Raw genomic sequence first — 17440 nt, 5'->3', positions numbered from 1 at the left:
GTGCCCTAACCGGACAGTTACATATATCAGGATCTCCAGGAGCAAGAACATTACTCAAGGGGGGAATGCGAATAACCGGCGACGATTGCCCCGGCTTTTGGTTCTTAGCTAAAAACCCAGGAATGAATTTAAGTGAATAAGATCCATCTCTCTCTAAAGAAATATCCTTAGCAAGGCCCGACAGAGCATGAACCTCACTGCCGCGCCTTGCCGAAGCAAGCAAAACCAACAGCAAAGTCTTTTTAGTCACATTAGCTAAACTAGCCGACTGAAAAGGCTCAAAAACATCAGAGGCTAGAAACCTCAAAACTAAAAACAGATCCCAAGCCGGGAGCTGCGCTTTACAATGAGCTGACTCAAGGGAGGCACCCTTGATGACGCTCGCTATAACACCATCTAAACTGATCTTGTGCCCGATCTGTCTCAGTGTTGACGATATAGCCGATCGTCTCACACGCAACGAGGACGGAGAAGCCCCCTGCCCAGCCAACCAGGACAAATGGTTCGCCACTTGCATAGATCTAGGAGCTAAAGGATCAACTCCCTTCTCCGTACACCACTTCAGCCATGCCGCCCAATGTGAGGAGTAAACAGAATTTGTAGACTCCCTGTGCGCTTGTTGCACTAACTTCAAGGTTGAGTCGGAAGCCCCTGCCCGACGCAAAGAGACTCGCACAATATCCAACCGTGAAGCTGTAGAGCTTGGGGGTCTAGATGCTGAATGCCTGACCGTGGCTGTACTAGTTCGCCTCTTCTTACTGCTAGCGGAATGGGAGGCCGAACCGCCAGACGTACCAGATCTGGGTACCAATGTTGACTTGGCCAGAGAGGGGCCACCAGGACAAGAGCTGGCCTTTCCAAGTCTACTTTTCGCATTACCTTGCCCAGCAGGCAGAAAGGGGGAAAGGCGTACGCCATCAGATTCGACCAATCCAGGCTCAAGGCGTCTACCGCCCATGCCTGAGGATCCGGAAACGGAGAGACAAACAACGGGAGTCTCGACGAGAACCTCGTTGCAAACAGATCTATCGGAGGTTTGATCACGTGCGCCCACAGGCGCTCCAGAGACTGGTGGGCCAGAGTCCATTCGGACTGCAACACCTTGTCTCCCCTGCTTAAGGAGTCTGCCAGAACATTCAGCGAGCCCCTCAGGTACCTCGCTGACAAGTGGATGCGATGTGTGTCGCACCAAACCAGCAACTGACACGCCCTGACGGACAACCTCTGCGAGTGAGTCCCGCCCTGCCGGTTTAAGTACGCAGCCACCGTCATATTGTCCGTATGAACCTTGACATGACTGTCCGTCAGCAGAGGAAGAAAAGCCTGAAGCCCCAGGGCAACAGCCTCCAATTCCAGAACATTTATGTGACTCGCAACCTGTTCGTCGTCCCAGAGACCTGAAGCTGTCCGATCTGCCAGATGAGCGCCCCAGCCCACCTGAGAAGCGTCCGTTACCAGATCGTGTGCCGGAACCGGAGGAACTATGGGGACACCCTGCGACACCCAGGGAAGAAGCCATACCTCCGTGGAAAGAATGAACCACTCCCCCAACTCTATTTGGACATTCCAGTCCTGAGTTGTCTGATTCCATCGAGACCCCAAATCTGCCTGAAGAGGCCTCTTGTGCACTCTGCCCAGAGGCACCAGCGGAGCCATAGATTCCATTTGACCCAACAGGGAATGCAATTCCCGAGCCGAGGCCTGATTCTTTCCGTAAAGTTCCCGAATCAACGCCCGAAGCTTGTCTATTCGCTTCTGAGAAGGGCGTACCAACCAAGCCACCGTATCGAACTCCATGCCTAGATACGTAAAGTTCTGGGACGGTTCCAGCTCTGATTTCCCCAGATTGACTGTGAACCCGAGACGACAAGCCAGACTGAGCACTCTCTGTGTATGAGCTCTGCACCCGCTCTGATCCTGATGTACGATCAACCAGTCGTCTAGATACGCTCTCAGCCGAACGCCCTCTTGTCTCACAAGGGCGCAAAGCTGACGCACGACCATCGTAAAGATCCAGGGGGAGAGTGAAAGGCCGAAAGGCAGTGCCCGAAACTGAAACACCTTCTCCCCCCAGCAAAACCGCAGCCATTTCCTGTCTACTGGCCTCATGAGAACATGAAAATAGGCGTCTGTCAAATCGATTGACGTGACCCAGTCCCCCGGCCTCAACGCCTCTCTTACTGTGGCAGGAGTCTCCATCGAGAACCTTACAACCCGAAGAAACTTGTTTAACGTTGAAAGGTCCAGAACAGGCCTCCAAGCCCCCGATGCCTTGGGGACAACAAACAACCTGCCGTAAAACCCTGGAGATTCCTGATCGACCACCTCCTCTATAGCCTCCTTGCACAAAAGGGAGGTCACTTCCCCCTGAACGGCCTGCCAAGCCTTCGGATCCCGCGGGCCCCGAAAAAGAGGAGGTACCCTGGACAAAGGAGCCTTCTCCTCTGCCCAGAGCAGCCGGAACCCCGAACTGATTATCCCCAAAATCCACTGGCTGGACACCAAGCATGTCCAGGCAGCGAAGGCCCTGGAGGGGCCGCCCGCCACCACAACGGTGGGGGCTACGGGGACAATCGGCTCGGGAGGACATCATTGGGGGTGAGGCTTACGCCCCGACCCCCTAGAACCGCCAAACGAACCCCTCTTCTGGTAAGGCGCTCCGCGCCCCCTACCCCGAGAGGAAGAACTTTGACTCTGTGCCTTGCCTCCCCCAAAAGAGGAAGACTGAGGCTTGCCCTGAGTCTGAGGCTGTTTCTGTGGCTTTTGAAAGCCCTGATGGGCAATCCTTGCGATAGCCAAGTCTCTAGCGTCTTGTGTCTCCTTCTGGAGAGCCTCAAGAGACTCACTGCCCAAAAGAGCACCCTCCTCAAACGGAGAAGACTTCAGACTATCAATAGTCCCTTTGCCTCTGATCTTCGACCCTGCGAGAAACGCAGATCTGCGAGAATGCACCGCATGCGTGTACAGCTTGGCAGATAAACCCATCTGTTCTTGAGAAACTCTCGCCAGAGTCGCCAAAAGAACCGTTACATCTTCAGATGACGCGTCAAACCTAAACTCAAACGGGTCGAGAGACGACGCGATCGACCGCGATAAAGATCTCTGAAGGGACTCTGAAACAGAGGCCAACTCCAAAAGAGATCTACCCGTCTCCTCCAAAGCAACCAAGGCGGCCTCCGTATAGGGGACAGCTCTGTCCCTACTGTAGCCGTCCTCTCTTAGGGAAGCCAGATCCGGCGTGATCGGAAGGGAAGCCCCCGGAAGAGAAAAAGTCTCCACCAAATTGATCTGCGGTGGACTCAACTTGAAGTTGCGAAACCCCGCAGACCTAAACAAAAGTTGACCAGGCTGAGCCAACCATGGCTTAGCTGAATCAGGAGCATCCCCATGTTGTACCAACAACGGTACTGAAGGAGCCTGAGACATAGACTGAGAAGACTTCTTCAAAACCTTGGCCATATGAAAAGCCACTGACGGCGATTCAAGGAACCGAAAGTCACGCTTCTTCTCCCTCACACCACGGAAGTCTTCAAACGCTGAAGGAGGTGGTACCTCATGAGACTTAGGCTGAACCACCCCTTCCTTGAAGTACCTCGAGGCCGTTTCTGCCGCCAGAGCCACTGCATTAGCCAGCTTAAAGGGCAGTTTGACCTCCATGCTCTCCGCCACTGCGGACGCACCATCGTCGGGACAGTCCTCCTGCACCTCCGTGCAATCGGGAAACCGGTCCCCCCCCTGACTGTCATAGTCAAGTAAGGAGCCGGCACGACTGTCCCCTTCCTGCCCCCCGGGCGGAAGCGAAAGCTGTACATTCTGACCATAGACTTGGGACATGGCTGACTGTACTAACACTTCCGTTCGCTCACCAAGGTTCGTACCCCGCACTGACCGACCGCCATGGCGGAATTGGCCAGCACAGGTATCGGAACTTTCACCCATATAGCCAACGGCAGGGGTTACTTCCTCTTGGCAACGCGCTGCACTTTCACCGGAGAACCCAGTTACTAATGCAGCAGACATACCTTCAGAAAGACGTGCCACACCAGACGACGGAACGCTCGCCGGAACCGTAAGACCACCATCCACATCCTGCACCGCATGCACGTCAGCTCGAGTAACCGTAGCCGTAGGCGAAGGAAGCACCCTAGCCAGAGAGGCCACCCCAGCCACGCCCCCCGGAAGGGCACGCAGCTCCGCTTTCGTCGACGCTACTTCTTCAGCCAAAGACGAAATCTGTGTACTAAGGGAGAGAAGCAAAGTGGCCATGTCCGCAGACGCAAGCCCGAGATTCACAGCAACAGGAGCCGCTTTAACCGGCTTATCAACATGAACAATCTTATCTGCCGGTTTACCGGGCAAAATGGAAGCAGAGGGCATGTCAACAACATTTTCACCGTTTTTATTTGATAAAGATTCTAACACCGGAACTACAGACTGTCCCGACTGTTTAGCTTTACGAGGCGTTTTTCTAGGTGGGGTAGACTCAGCAGCTACCGGCTTAGAAGACTGCCTCTTCTTGACGCTATCCGCCATGGCCAAAACAACTCACGAAAAAAATTTTCAAGAAAAATTTCACAAGTCAACAAGGCCACAAAACGCCCACAAAATCAAAGAAAAATCAAAACGATCTCACCTCACATAGTCGCGAAGACAAGACAACAAGAAGAAACCAAGGAGAAAGACCCCAGTCCGGAGACCAAGTATCAAGGCTGAAGAAATCAGCCGGAGCATACAGCACTGCGACCAGCTAGCTGACCGCTGGGTTTTGGAATGATGCAAATGGCGGCAAACGGAAGTCAGACAGGAAGTTAGTCTGGCATTATGGGATAGGTCACTCTTTTTTAGAGTTGCTTCCCTTGTTACCAAGGGGACGTATACAGCGTTGCTAAGCACTGAACTAGGGTTAATTGCTATATGTGAGTTGGGTAAGATATGTAATTTAATTGTTTTTAAATCGATTTCGGAAATTTTATTTTAATAATAATTTTTATATTTTTAATTTTCAGAGCTTGTTTTTAATCCGAATATAACATATTTATATGTTTTTGGAATCAGAAAATGATGAAGAATCTTCTTCTTCTTCTTCTTGGCGTTCGCAGAGGTTACACGATCAATCCAGCACTGGTGATAAATGTTGTCGTTTTCTCCAACTCCTGTCGACTGCCGTATAGTTTGGTCTGCAAGGGAATTGGTGACGGCCACACTTCTTTTCGTTCCTCATCTAGTAAGGGACATCGCTGTAAGATGTGTTCCGCTGTTTGGTCTTCTTGACCGCAGGCACAGGTTGGTGATGGCGCCAGCTTGAACTTTCGGTTCATGTGAGCATTGAGCCTGTTGTGGCCAGTACGCAGCCTGATGAGGTTGACTTGCTGCTCTCTGGACATTATGTGGTAGTCATCTCTGTTTGTCCTTGGCCTCATCAATGCCTTGATGATTGTCTTCTGCTCACTAAAGCTGACACTGTTTTCAGGTTGGTCTTCCACGGCTCCTTCTTTCGCCAGCTCATCTGCCCTTTCATTTCCTGGTATCCCACAGTGTGCTGGTATCCACTGGAGGACAACTCTTCTGGTTTGTCTGACCAGCTGTAATGCTTTGGCCAGCTGTGGGAGTTTGTCGTTCTCTAGGGCCTGAAGGACTGAAAGGGCGTCCGAGAGGAAAACAACTTGGTAGCAAGGGTATGATGAAGAATAAAATAAACGTAAATTTGGATCGTTTTATAAAAAATTTGTTTTTTTTACAATTTTCAGATTTTTAATGACCAAAGTCATCAATTAATTTTTAAGCCACCAAGCTGAAATGCAATACCGAAGTCCGGCCTTCGTCGAAGATTGCTGGGCCAAAATTTCAATCAATTTTATTGAAAAATGAGGGTGTGACAGTGCCGCCTCAACTTTTACAAAAAGCCGGATATGACGTCATCAAAGGTATTTATCGAAAAAAAGAAAAAAACGTACGGGGATATCATACCCAGGAACTCTCATGTCAAATTTCATAAAGATCGGTCCAGTAGTTTGGTCTGAATCGCTCTACACACACACACACAGACAGACAGACAGACAGACAGACCCACACACATACATACACCACAACCCTCGTCTCGATTTCCCCCTCTACGTTAAAACATTTAGTCAAAACTTGACTAAATGTAAAAACAAGAAATGGTTAGTCGATGGAATGTTTAGTTTTTGATAAAACTAAATATTCACTAATACATGGATTATACTAAATATCATATATAGTAATAGTCATTACACATGAGGCGACCAGGGTACGTACGCCACACAGGTAACATAAACAAAGACACACTTGCGCCAAAACAATGCCGGTCAAGATTCCAAGTACAACCCACCTCAGCCAAGCCTTTGGCAAGAAAGTAGACATCCGTTCTGTAGAGTCCTGATCCGTACTCTCTCATGAATATTGCCAGTTCATGTGGAAACGACTGCCAAGGGAAACAGTGATTCATGAAACTAAACATGTCTGTACATATTTCATCTACAAAATTCACTTTCTATATCACGTCTAAAATTCATTTACCATCTTACTAAACACTGTTTACTACTCTTACGAACATCTGTAATTTCGGCATTATTCACTAATCACCGTGTGGCTATTTGTACCCGCCTCAGCCCATACCATCCCCTCCCACAGACACCCCGGTGTCACCAACTGAAAACTTGCCTGAACAATCCCTCTCAATGCGGTCAATGCGCATGCGCTAACATTGGGAGATTAATCAGGTTGTGAACAACCTAACCTAACCCTAACCCATACCCATGGTTCGTTCGGTCAAAAGGTCGCATATTTATAAGTCCAAGATTGGTGCATGCGCATTGACCGCATTGAGAGGGATTGTTCAGCAGAGTTTTCAGTTCGTGACACCGGCACCTCCCCCAATACATCTCGGTCCCCTTTTCACCTGCACTACTCTACCCCCCCCTCCCCCCACCCCTTGCCATTTCTTTCAGTATGTAAAATCCATTCCACAAAGCTTTATCTGGAGTCCAGTGGACCTCCATTTTAAGACCACCAAAAATCTGAGAAAATCTGGTATCAAAAATGAGGGAGTCTTAAAATGGGGGTAAATTGACAGAAGTTATGAACAGAAAATCTGGTATCAAAAATGAAGGAGTCTTAAAATGGGGGTAAATTGACAGAAGTTATGAACAGAAAATCTGGTATCAAAAATGAGGGAGTCGTAAAATGGGGGTAAATTGACAGAAGTTATGAACAGAAAATCAGAAAAATCAAGGTCTTAAAATAGGGTGACGTCTGAACTTGGAGTGTCTTAAAAGGGGGGTTCCACTGTATAACTATATGTGGCACTACTACATGTATTTTTTTAGCCAGCCTTTTGGGTGACAGGTGATACAGAACTGTGGCACCTCCCGTCCAAAAACGGTTCAACAGATATATATATATATTTTTTTAAACAAGACGTCTCTTTTTGGCCCTCTTTTTCGAAGTGTAATCTCTTGAGTCAAAAGCCAAAAGGGCAAGTCTTAAATTGGGGCGTCTTAAAAAGGGGGTTTCACTGAATGGGGAACTCACATTGACGACAGCGAACATGTTGGTGAAAGATGCGTTGGTGATGAGGAGGAAGAGCGCACCGTTGATGTTCATGACACCCTTCTGGTCGTAGTCCAGGCGCAGATAGATCAAGCCTAGCACTAAAGCAACCACCTGTAGAAAATGTGGATGTTAAAGATGAGGTTTGGAAATACCTCTGTGAGACAAAAAATCAACAACTGCTCCTGTCCATGTGCTTCAGACACACCCCTCCCTTGTGACTGGTCTATAATGTCCATGTGCTTCAGACACACCCTTCGCTTGTGACTGGTCTATAATGTCCATGTGCTTCAGACACACCCCTCGCTAGTGACTGGTCTATAATGTCCATGTGCTTCAGACACACCCCTCGCTAGTGACTGGTCTATAATGTCCATGTGCTTCAGACACACCCCTCCCTAGTGACTGGTCTATAATGTCCATGTGCTTCAGACACACCCCTCGCTAGTGACTGGTCTATAATGTCCATGTGCTTCAGACACACCCTTCGCTTGTGACGGGTCTATAATGTCCATGTGCTTCAGACACACCCCTCGCTTGTGACGGGTCTATAATGTCCATGTGCTTCAGACACACCCCTCGCATGTGACTGGTCTATAATGTCCATGTGCTTCAGACACACCCCTCGCTAGTGACTGGTCTATAATGTCCATGTGCTTCAGACACACCCCTCGCTTGTGACTGGTCTATAATGTCCATGTGCTTCAGACACACCCCTCGCTAGTGACTGGTCTATAATGTCCATGTGCTTCATACACACCCCTCGCTAGTGACTGGTCTATAATGTCCATGTGCTTCAGACACACCCCTCGCTTGTGACGGGTCTATAATGTCCATGTGCTTCAGACACACCCCTCGCTTGTGACGGGTCTATAATGTCCATGTGCTTCAGACACACCCCTCGCTTGTGACTGGTCTATAATGTCCATGTGCTTCAGACACACCCCTCGCTAGTGACTGGTCTATAATGTCCATGTGCTTCAGACACACCCCTCGCTTGTGACTGGTCTATAATGTCCATGTGCTTCAGACACACCCCTCGCTTGTGACGGGTCTATAATGTCCATGTGCTTCAGACACACCCCTCGCTAGTGACTGGTCTATAATGTCCATGTGCTTCAGACACACCCCTCGCTAGTGACTGGTCTATAATGTCCCAAGGGAAAATGTACCATGTGGATAGTTTGTCTCACTTAAAGCAAGGATAGTCACTCTTTCACATTAACCCATACAAAACCGACAGAGTTATCTATGGAATTTGTCTATAGTAAAGCGTACCCTCATAACAGTGTGGCTGTTAGCGGCAAACCCTCACCATAAGAGAGTAAAAACACAAAGAAGAAGAAGGAGTAAAGTGTTTTTCATCCTTTGCTTAAATTTGGATTCATGTTTTGCAAGTTGTATTCCTTCAACCTTTTAGCCCAAGGAAGCTTTTTAAGCAATGAGAGAACATTCATTTATTGACAAGTTAACCTTGTACAAAAGTACATATGTGATATATATATTAAAAAACCCAGACACTTACAAAAAATAAAGCATTAGGGGCAATTATTGAAACAGACTCTTAAAAAAAGTTACCCAGAACAGACAAAAGTGCCTTTAGATTAAACTTTTTATAAATATACCAATGACCTGCAATAAATATAAGTTGTGTATAATGAGATGTAAGGAGCCAGAAGCAGCTTACCATGGTCTGTATCATTCGGACACGGAAAAGAATTGCATCACGCATGAGCGAAATCCAACTCCTCCAGATGACACAGGAAAACTGCCGACCCCATCCCGCTTCATACCTGCAGAAAAGAGTGACAATGTAACCGAAGAACTGCATTCTAAGAAGCAAAACCACTTGGGGGAGGGGGGAGGGGGGAGGGGGGAGGGGGGAGGCATGAAGGGGAGGCGGATGGGGGGCATCACACACAAGAAGTTGACACATTTATCTCTAGCAATTTCTACAGGAAATTACGAAGAAAAAATTCCATTTCTTTGAAATATATGCCATGTGTACCTCTTTTGAATAGTACGTAGAAGCGCAGTTCTAATGTCTATTTTGGCTTTTCCCGTTACAAACACAGATGTTTTGATAGGTAAATTCCTTTTACTCAAGCAGAAGAACAACTTAGATAGTTACTTCACTTTGCTCACCTTGACTCTGTTTTGAAGGCTTCATCCATCTACGGAAGAAACAAAAGAGGGAAAGAAAATTAAATGCACAACATGTCACAGAATCAAATTCATATTGCATGGATATATACTATGCACAGTTATGAAGCTTCACCAGGCAAAGTACTTCTTAGTGATTTTTATCATCTTACGGGTTTTACAAATCAGCAAATACTACGAAGAAAATTCTTTTCACACAAACACACACTATAAAAGGAGTAGCATTCATAATATCAAGGATATTCAAAAGATCTCTTCAAGAGAATAAAATCATCTCTCACCATTACAGATTCACTTTTGTGTATGCAAGCTAGGCTCTCCTTTGTAAAATGGTTTCAAAACAATCAAAACCCAGATGTCTTCAAGAGAATGAACTCTTCTCTCACCATTACAGATCCACTTGTGCGTGCACTGTCAGACTTCTCCTTCGCAAAATGGTTTCTGGTCTCATTGGCCTCGTCGGTGATGTCGAAAGCATCACAGATTGCCTGCAACACAGGACAGATCTGAAACCCTTGTTCACACTTCGTTCAGAAGCCACTTTCACAAATTGCCTGCAACATGTCATAGTCCTCAAACACCTGTTCACATTTCCCCTGAAAGCGGCGTATGGCTGCCTGAATGGCAGGCTAAAAAAGGTCATACACGTAAAAACCCACTTGTTCAAAAACACGAGTGAACGTGGGAGTTTCAGCCCATGAATGAAGAAGAAGAAGAACCTGTTCACATTGAGTACAAACGCTTGCTTCTGGGTGATAAAGTGTCAGTTTAGAGGAACGATAAACTGTTTTTAAACTGAAGGTGATGCAATGGTATTTAGGACTGGACAAGGATGGAGAGGGAGGGGGAGGAATGGAGATAGTGGATGTGGGCGGGACCTAGAAGTAAGGAGGGACGGGGAGGGTGTTGTAGTGGAGTTTTGGCGCCAAATGATTGTGGCCCAAGAGAGTGCCAGAGCGAGTGCGGTCGCTCATTAGCAAAGCAGCAGCAGCAGCAGCATTGAAGTGCGCGCGTCAGCGAGTGGAAATTATTTTGTTCACATTGAGTACAAAAGCTACGTTCACAGCTTGCTTCTGGGTGATAAAAGGAAGTAAACACTCTACATGCACAAGACATGTGCACAGTATTACTCTATTGCACGTGTCGTGTGCACAGTATTACTCTATTGCACGTGTCGTGTGCACAGTATTACTCTATTGCACGTGTCGTGTGCACAGTATTACTCTATTGCACGTGTCGTGTGCACAGTATTACTCTATCGCACGTGTCGTGTGCACAGTATTACTCTATTGCACGTGTCGTGTGCACAGTATTACTCTATTGCACGTGTCGTGTGCACAGTATTACTCTATTGCACGTGTCGTGTGCACAGTATTACTCTATTGCACGTGTCGTGTGCACAGTATTACTCTATTGCACGTGTCGTGTGCACAGTATTACTCTATTGCACGTGTCGTGTGCACAGTATTACTCTATTGCACGTGTCGTGTGCACAGTATTACAATATTGCACGTGTCGTGTGCACAGTATTACTCTATTGCACGTGTCGTGTGCACAGTATTACTCTATTGCACGTGTCGTGTGCACAGTATTACTCTATTGCACGTGTCGTGTGCACAGTATTACTCTATTGCACGTGTCGTGTGCACAGTATTACTCTATTGCATGTGTAGATCGCTTACTTCCCTTTGTTTCTCAGATCTTAAAATATTGCTCTGCCTCATTTGTTCAAGATGTTTGCTTCTAGGTAGTAACACACAATGGACGTTGCTCTGTACATGACTGTGGCAATCATCTATGTGGATATTGTAGTAACACACAATGGACGTTGCTCTGTACATGACTGTGGCAATCATCTATGTGGATATTGTAGTGAAACACAATGGACGTTGCTCTGTACATGACTGTGGTAATCATCTATGTGGATATTGTAGTAACACACAATGGACGTTGCTCTGTACATGACTGTGGTAATCATCTATGTGGATATTGTAGTAACACACAATGGACGTTGCTCTGTACATGACTGTGGCAATCATCTATGTGGATATTGTAGTAACACACAATGGACGTTGCTCTGTACATGACTGTGGCAATCATCTATGTGGATATTGTAGTAACACACAATGGACGTTGCTCTGTACATGACTGTGGCAATCATCTATGTGGATATTGTAGTAACACACAATGGACGTTGCTCTGTACATGACTGTGGCAATCATCTATGTGGATATTGTAGTAACACACAATGGACGTTGCTCTGTACATGACTGTGGCAATCATCTATGTGGATATTGTAGTAACACACAATGGATGTTGCACTGTAAATGACTGTGGTAATCATCTATGTGGATATTGTAGTAACACACAATGGACGTTGCTCTGTACATGACTGTGGCAATCATCTATGTGGATATTGTAGTGAAACACAATGGACGTTGCTCTGTACATGATTGTGGCAATCATCTATGTGGATATTGTAGTAACACACAATGGATGTTGCTCTGTACATGACTGTGGCAATCATCTATGTGGATATTGCAGACCTGTTTACCCCTAAAACATTGCATGTGTGTTTTCTGGGAGCAAAATGAGGCAAATGTGTAGTTTTGTAATTGAATGTGTAGAATTTCTCGTCGACCTATCACAACAACAAGAACAATGATTGCTACTTTTTACCACATGTATTGATTGACTGACGGAAAAATGGGAATTGCAGACAGTGCAATGAGCATGATGTTTTCCTTTCCGCGAAGACAAGGCATGGGTAGTCCTGATGATATTTTGGCAGAAAGACTTGGTTCGGCGCATTGCTCGTCTTTTTCTTTTTGGTCGGTGGCCTTTCGGAGTCATTTTCTTCACAGTTCTCATCTTCACTTTCGTGTGCTCTGCGTTCAGCCATTGTATCAAAAACGCCCGCATGGTTTGGCAGTAACGCTTTCAGTTGTGCCCGGCATTTGCTTGGAGAAGCCTATTCGGCATTAACAAGCTACAACGCAACGCCCGTGGGCGCTTTACGCGCTGCACGCAGCAAACGACTGCTGGCCGAAAACATGGATTGGAAAATGGATCGGTCAAGGGAGATGAAGAAAATTACGGATTGTGATATGCGTAGCCGAAACAATACCGTTTGCGTGCAGGGACGGGGCGGTGTGAGAGCACAACGGGACAAGGAACAGGTGTAAAGACGAAAAAGAAAGAAAAAAAAAAAAAAAAATTTTAATTTTTTTTTTAAATACCGTTTGCGTAGAAAACGACAGACTTGCGTAGTTGCGTAGTATATTATTCAAATTCGTAGTTTACTACGCTCAATGTGTAGTGTAAACAGGTCTGATATTGTAGTAACACACAATGGATGTTGCCCTGTACACGACTGTGGCAATCACAATGGATGGACGTTGCTCTGTACATGACTGTGGTAATCATCTATGTGGATATTGTAGTAACACACAATGGACGTTGCTCTGTACATGACTGTGGCAATCATCTATGTGGATATTGTAGTGAAACACAATGGATGTTGCTCTGTACATGATTGTGGCAATCATCTATGTGGATATTGTAGTAACACACAATGGACGTTGCTCTGTACACGACTGTGGCAATCATCTATGTGGATATTGAAGTGAAACACAATGGACGTTGCTCTGTACATGACTGTGGCAATCATCTATGTGGATATTGTAGTAACACACAATGGATGTTGCTCTGTACATGACTGTGGCAATCATCTATGTGGATATTGTAGTAACACACAATGGATGTTGCTCTGTACATGACTGTGGCAATCATCTATGTGGATATTGTAGTAACACACAATGGATGTTGCTCTGTACATGACTGTGGCAATCATCTATGTGGATATTGTAGTAACACACAATGGATGTTGCTCTGTACATGACTGTGGCAATCATCTATGTGGATATTGTAGTAACACACAATGGATGTTGCTCTGTGCTTGACTGTGGCAATCATCTATGTGGATATTGTAGGAAGAGAGAAAAAGAGGAAGGGAGGCAGACAGTCAAAATAGCAGCCTCCACACGGCTACATGTTTATGCCATCCTTAGTTCAGATTCTTGTCTCAGTCAGTGTACTGTGAGGGATTTTAAACACAGTACAGAAGGCAGTCTATAAGTTTGTTACCTATTACAGGTATAAGATATCACCATCTTCATGCCTTCATTCTATTCTGTACAAAAGTGTCCAAAAGGACTCACAGATCCCCCCGCCCCCCCCCCCCTCCACACACCGCCCCCCTCCACACACCGCCCCCCTCCACACACTGCCCCCCTCCACACACTGCCCCCTCCACACACCGCCCCCCTCCACACACTGCCCCCTCCACACACTGCCCCCCTCCACACACCTGCCCCCCTCCACACACCACCCCCTCCACACACCACCCCCCTCCACACACCGCCCCCTCCACACACTGTGATACACACACACTGCCCCCCTCCACACACTGTGATACACACACACTGCCCCCCTCCACACACTGTGATACACACACACTGCCCCCCTCCACACACTGTGATACACACACACTGCCCCCCTCCACACACTGTGATACACACACACTGCCCCCCTCCACACACTGTGATACACACACACTGCCCCCTCCACACACTGTGATACACACACACACACACACAAACACACACACACATACTGTCACACACACACACTGTGAAACACACTGTGAAACACACACACACACTGTGAAACGCACGCACACACACACACACACACACACACACACACTACACACACACACACACACACACACACACACACACTCTGACCCACATGCATGCACACACACACACACACACACACACTGACCCACACACACACACACTGATGCAGTTGCAAGTTGCTTTATACTTACATTAACCTTTGTTCGACACTCTTCTTCTTGCCCCGGTACAATGGCCAGAGTCAGAATGTAAAAGTCGGCTGGGTTGAAATTGTTCGGGCACGTGTACTTCAGACTGCAAACATCATACAAATAGCCTTTTAACAATCAACACAACTAATGTTCTATCTTTTGTGAAATCTTGTGTTATATCAATCAAATGTCTTACTGCCATGTCTCGTTCAGCTTTGAGTCTTCGATAATCAAACTTTATGCCCATGTCTTTATTTGTATCCCTAATTTGCACATACATAAGTGGAAACCAACTACATTCATTTTGTATAGCTCAATGTTACTGCACAATGATTCTATATGCATTTCCCTCAGAAATACATGATGTTTTAGTTCAATTGATAACTAGAAGCAAAAAAACGATTTTCTTTTACATGAGTAACAATGAATTTCAAACAAATACAGGCTAAGAACACAACTGTTCAAATCTAGAGGTTGATCTTACCTGCGGAAAAATTCCACAGCTCGAGCAGATTCCCCCATGAAGGCTACTCTCCCTTCTGCCAGAAGCAGGACCCTGTGAAACAAAAGTATTTTTGATGAATTTTCTTTTTTCATTTTAATTGCTTTATAATTCCATCGCTGGGAACTTCAAGTCATTTCCTCCCAGAGGAAAGCTAGCAGCAAGAATTTTGAGAACAGTTTGTCTCAGTGACTTCAACATATCAGCAGTAGAAAATTGAGTGCCAGGTCATCGGCAGGCTGTACATGTATGGGTATTGTATATGATTAACATGAAGCTGACCTGTCGAACATGGCAAACACCTCGGAGGATGGCTGATGGATGGTACAGAGGATGGTGCGGTTCTTGCTGGCCATGTTCTTCAGAGTCTGCACGATGCTCTGCGCCATGAAGGAGTCCAGGCCCGACGTCGGCTCGTCGCAGAACATCAGAGGCGGGTTGGTCAGCATCTGTACGAAAGGAGGAAGTGTAACCCAGTACACCAAACACTCAAATGATCTATGGAGGCACAGCCAGTCAAACAGGAGTAAGTGTGGGCTGAATAGATAGGCCTATAGAAACCACTATGTCAACACAAGGGTTGGCAAGAGCACACCAGGTGACAACAGCAGCCAGACCTCATCACAAACAGCTCCACACATCTCACAGCTCCACACATCTCATCTCACAGCTCCACAAATCTCACAGCTCCACACATCTCACAGCTCCACTCATCTCACAGCTCCACACATCTCACAGCTCCACACATCTCACAGCTCTACACATCTCACGGCTCTACACATCTCACGGCTCTACACATCTCACAGCTCTACATATCTCACAGCTCCACACATCTCACAGCTCTACACATCTCACAGCTCCACACATCTCACAGCTCCACACATCTCACGGCTCTACACATCTCACCACATCTCACAGCTCTACACATCTCACAGCTCTACACATCTCACAGCTCTACACATCTCACAGCTCCACACATCTCACAGCTCCACTCATCTCACAGCTCCACACATCTCACAGCTCCACACATCTCACAGCTCCACACATCTCACAGCTCCACACATCTCACAGCTCCACACATCTCACAGCTCCACACATCTCACAGCTCCACACATCTCACAGCTGTGCTGTCTAACCACGTACCAAAAAAGTCGAGTTAATATAAAAAATTTTAAAAAAGCAGCTCATGCTCAAGGCAGGGAGACAACTCCGTCAACGCAGAGCAGCTGCCATGAAACTATTGAAAGGGAGACTACTGCGTCACCCTGTCACAAAAGTAAAACCCTTTTAACCTTTATCTCTGTTTGTAAGCAAGCCCAATCACAAACATGTAATCAGACTCAAGAAGTTTACCTCTCGGGGTGCATTCCCACAATGTTCTTATTTTTTGTTTCTCTTACTTTTGTAGCCACTTCAATTGTCCACTGATGCAAGCAGTGTAAAGGCATTCAAAATGCATTGCCTGTTCCTCCCACATTTTTTGTTACGGAAAAATAATTGTCAGTCAATATATTAGTGTCTGGTCATTGTCAGGTATTCTATCAAATGATTTGTGAACATGGCCGATGTGAATGTGTGATGTATTGTGTAAAAAAAATTCCATCTCACACGGCATAAATAAATCCCTGCGCCTTGAATATGTGCGCGATATAAATTGCATAAAATAAAAAAAATATAAAAAAAATAAATAAATAAAAAAATCCCTGCGCTTAGAACTGTACCCACGGAATACGCGCGATATAAGCCTCATATTGATTGATTGATTGATCACCATGCATGTGATGAATAAAATTCCTCCAAGCATCTACAAGATGTACGTCTACAACTGCTTAAAAAAACCGTTTAAACTTAAAAACGGAAGAAAAAACCTTTTGCTACAAATACAAAACACACCAACAAACATGAAAAGAAACTGTCAATCATATTTTTTTCACATAAATAGAAAACAACACTAACTGTTCAAGATCCCTATATATCTCACCTCACAGGCGAAGGAGAGTCTCTTGGATTCACCGCCAGAGATGCCTTTCTTTGTACCCGCTTTGCCTACCTGGGTGTCGGCACACTTCAGCAAACCCATCTGTACACATACAACACAAAATGGGTTCACTGAAGACTGTTTTCAAGGTCATCAAAACATGTAGAAATGAAAGAGTTGCCATGGTATGACTTCCTTTTCTGCTTATTCTCTCATGTAAAAAGCACACCAGTTAAAGTTATGGCTAAAAACAACTTCAGCAGCTTCCTAATCTATGTTAAAGTTATGGCTAAAAACAACTTCAGCAGCTTCCTAATCTATGTTTTGGTAACTA

At 46.0% G+C, this 17440-nt stretch overlaps 1 protein-coding gene across 2 annotated transcripts in view; it reads right to left on the bottom strand.

Moving 5' to 3' along the window:
- The window catches only part of LOC138958039 (protein white-like), a 55033-nt gene that overhangs the window by 15983 nt on the left and 21610 nt on the right, over window positions 1-17440 (bottom strand). For both annotated transcript variants that reach the window (XM_070329084.1, XM_070329085.1), the window contains exons 6-14: window positions 17110-17208; window positions 15411-15577; window positions 15111-15182; window positions 14627-14729; window positions 10119-10220; window positions 9715-9743; window positions 9257-9362; window positions 7552-7683; window positions 6350-6442 (exon numbers count right to left, since the gene is read on the bottom strand). In XM_070329084.1, the coding sequence (XP_070185185.1) occupies window positions 6350-6442; window positions 7552-7683; window positions 9257-9362; window positions 9715-9743; window positions 10119-10220; window positions 14627-14729; window positions 15111-15182; window positions 15411-15577; window positions 17110-17208 (903 nt within the window). The remainder of the gene's footprint in view (window positions 1-6349; window positions 6443-7551; window positions 7684-9256; window positions 9363-9714; window positions 9744-10118; window positions 10221-14626; window positions 14730-15110; window positions 15183-15410; window positions 15578-17109; window positions 17209-17440) is intronic.

This window comes from Littorina saxatilis, linkage group LG2 (assembly GCF_037325665.1).
Source record: "Littorina saxatilis isolate snail1 linkage group LG2, US_GU_Lsax_2.0, whole genome shotgun sequence".
NCBI lineage: Eukaryota > Metazoa > Mollusca > Gastropoda > Littorinimorpha > Littorinidae > Littorina > Littorina saxatilis.
This window is presented reverse-complemented; position numbering and strand designations above follow the sequence as displayed.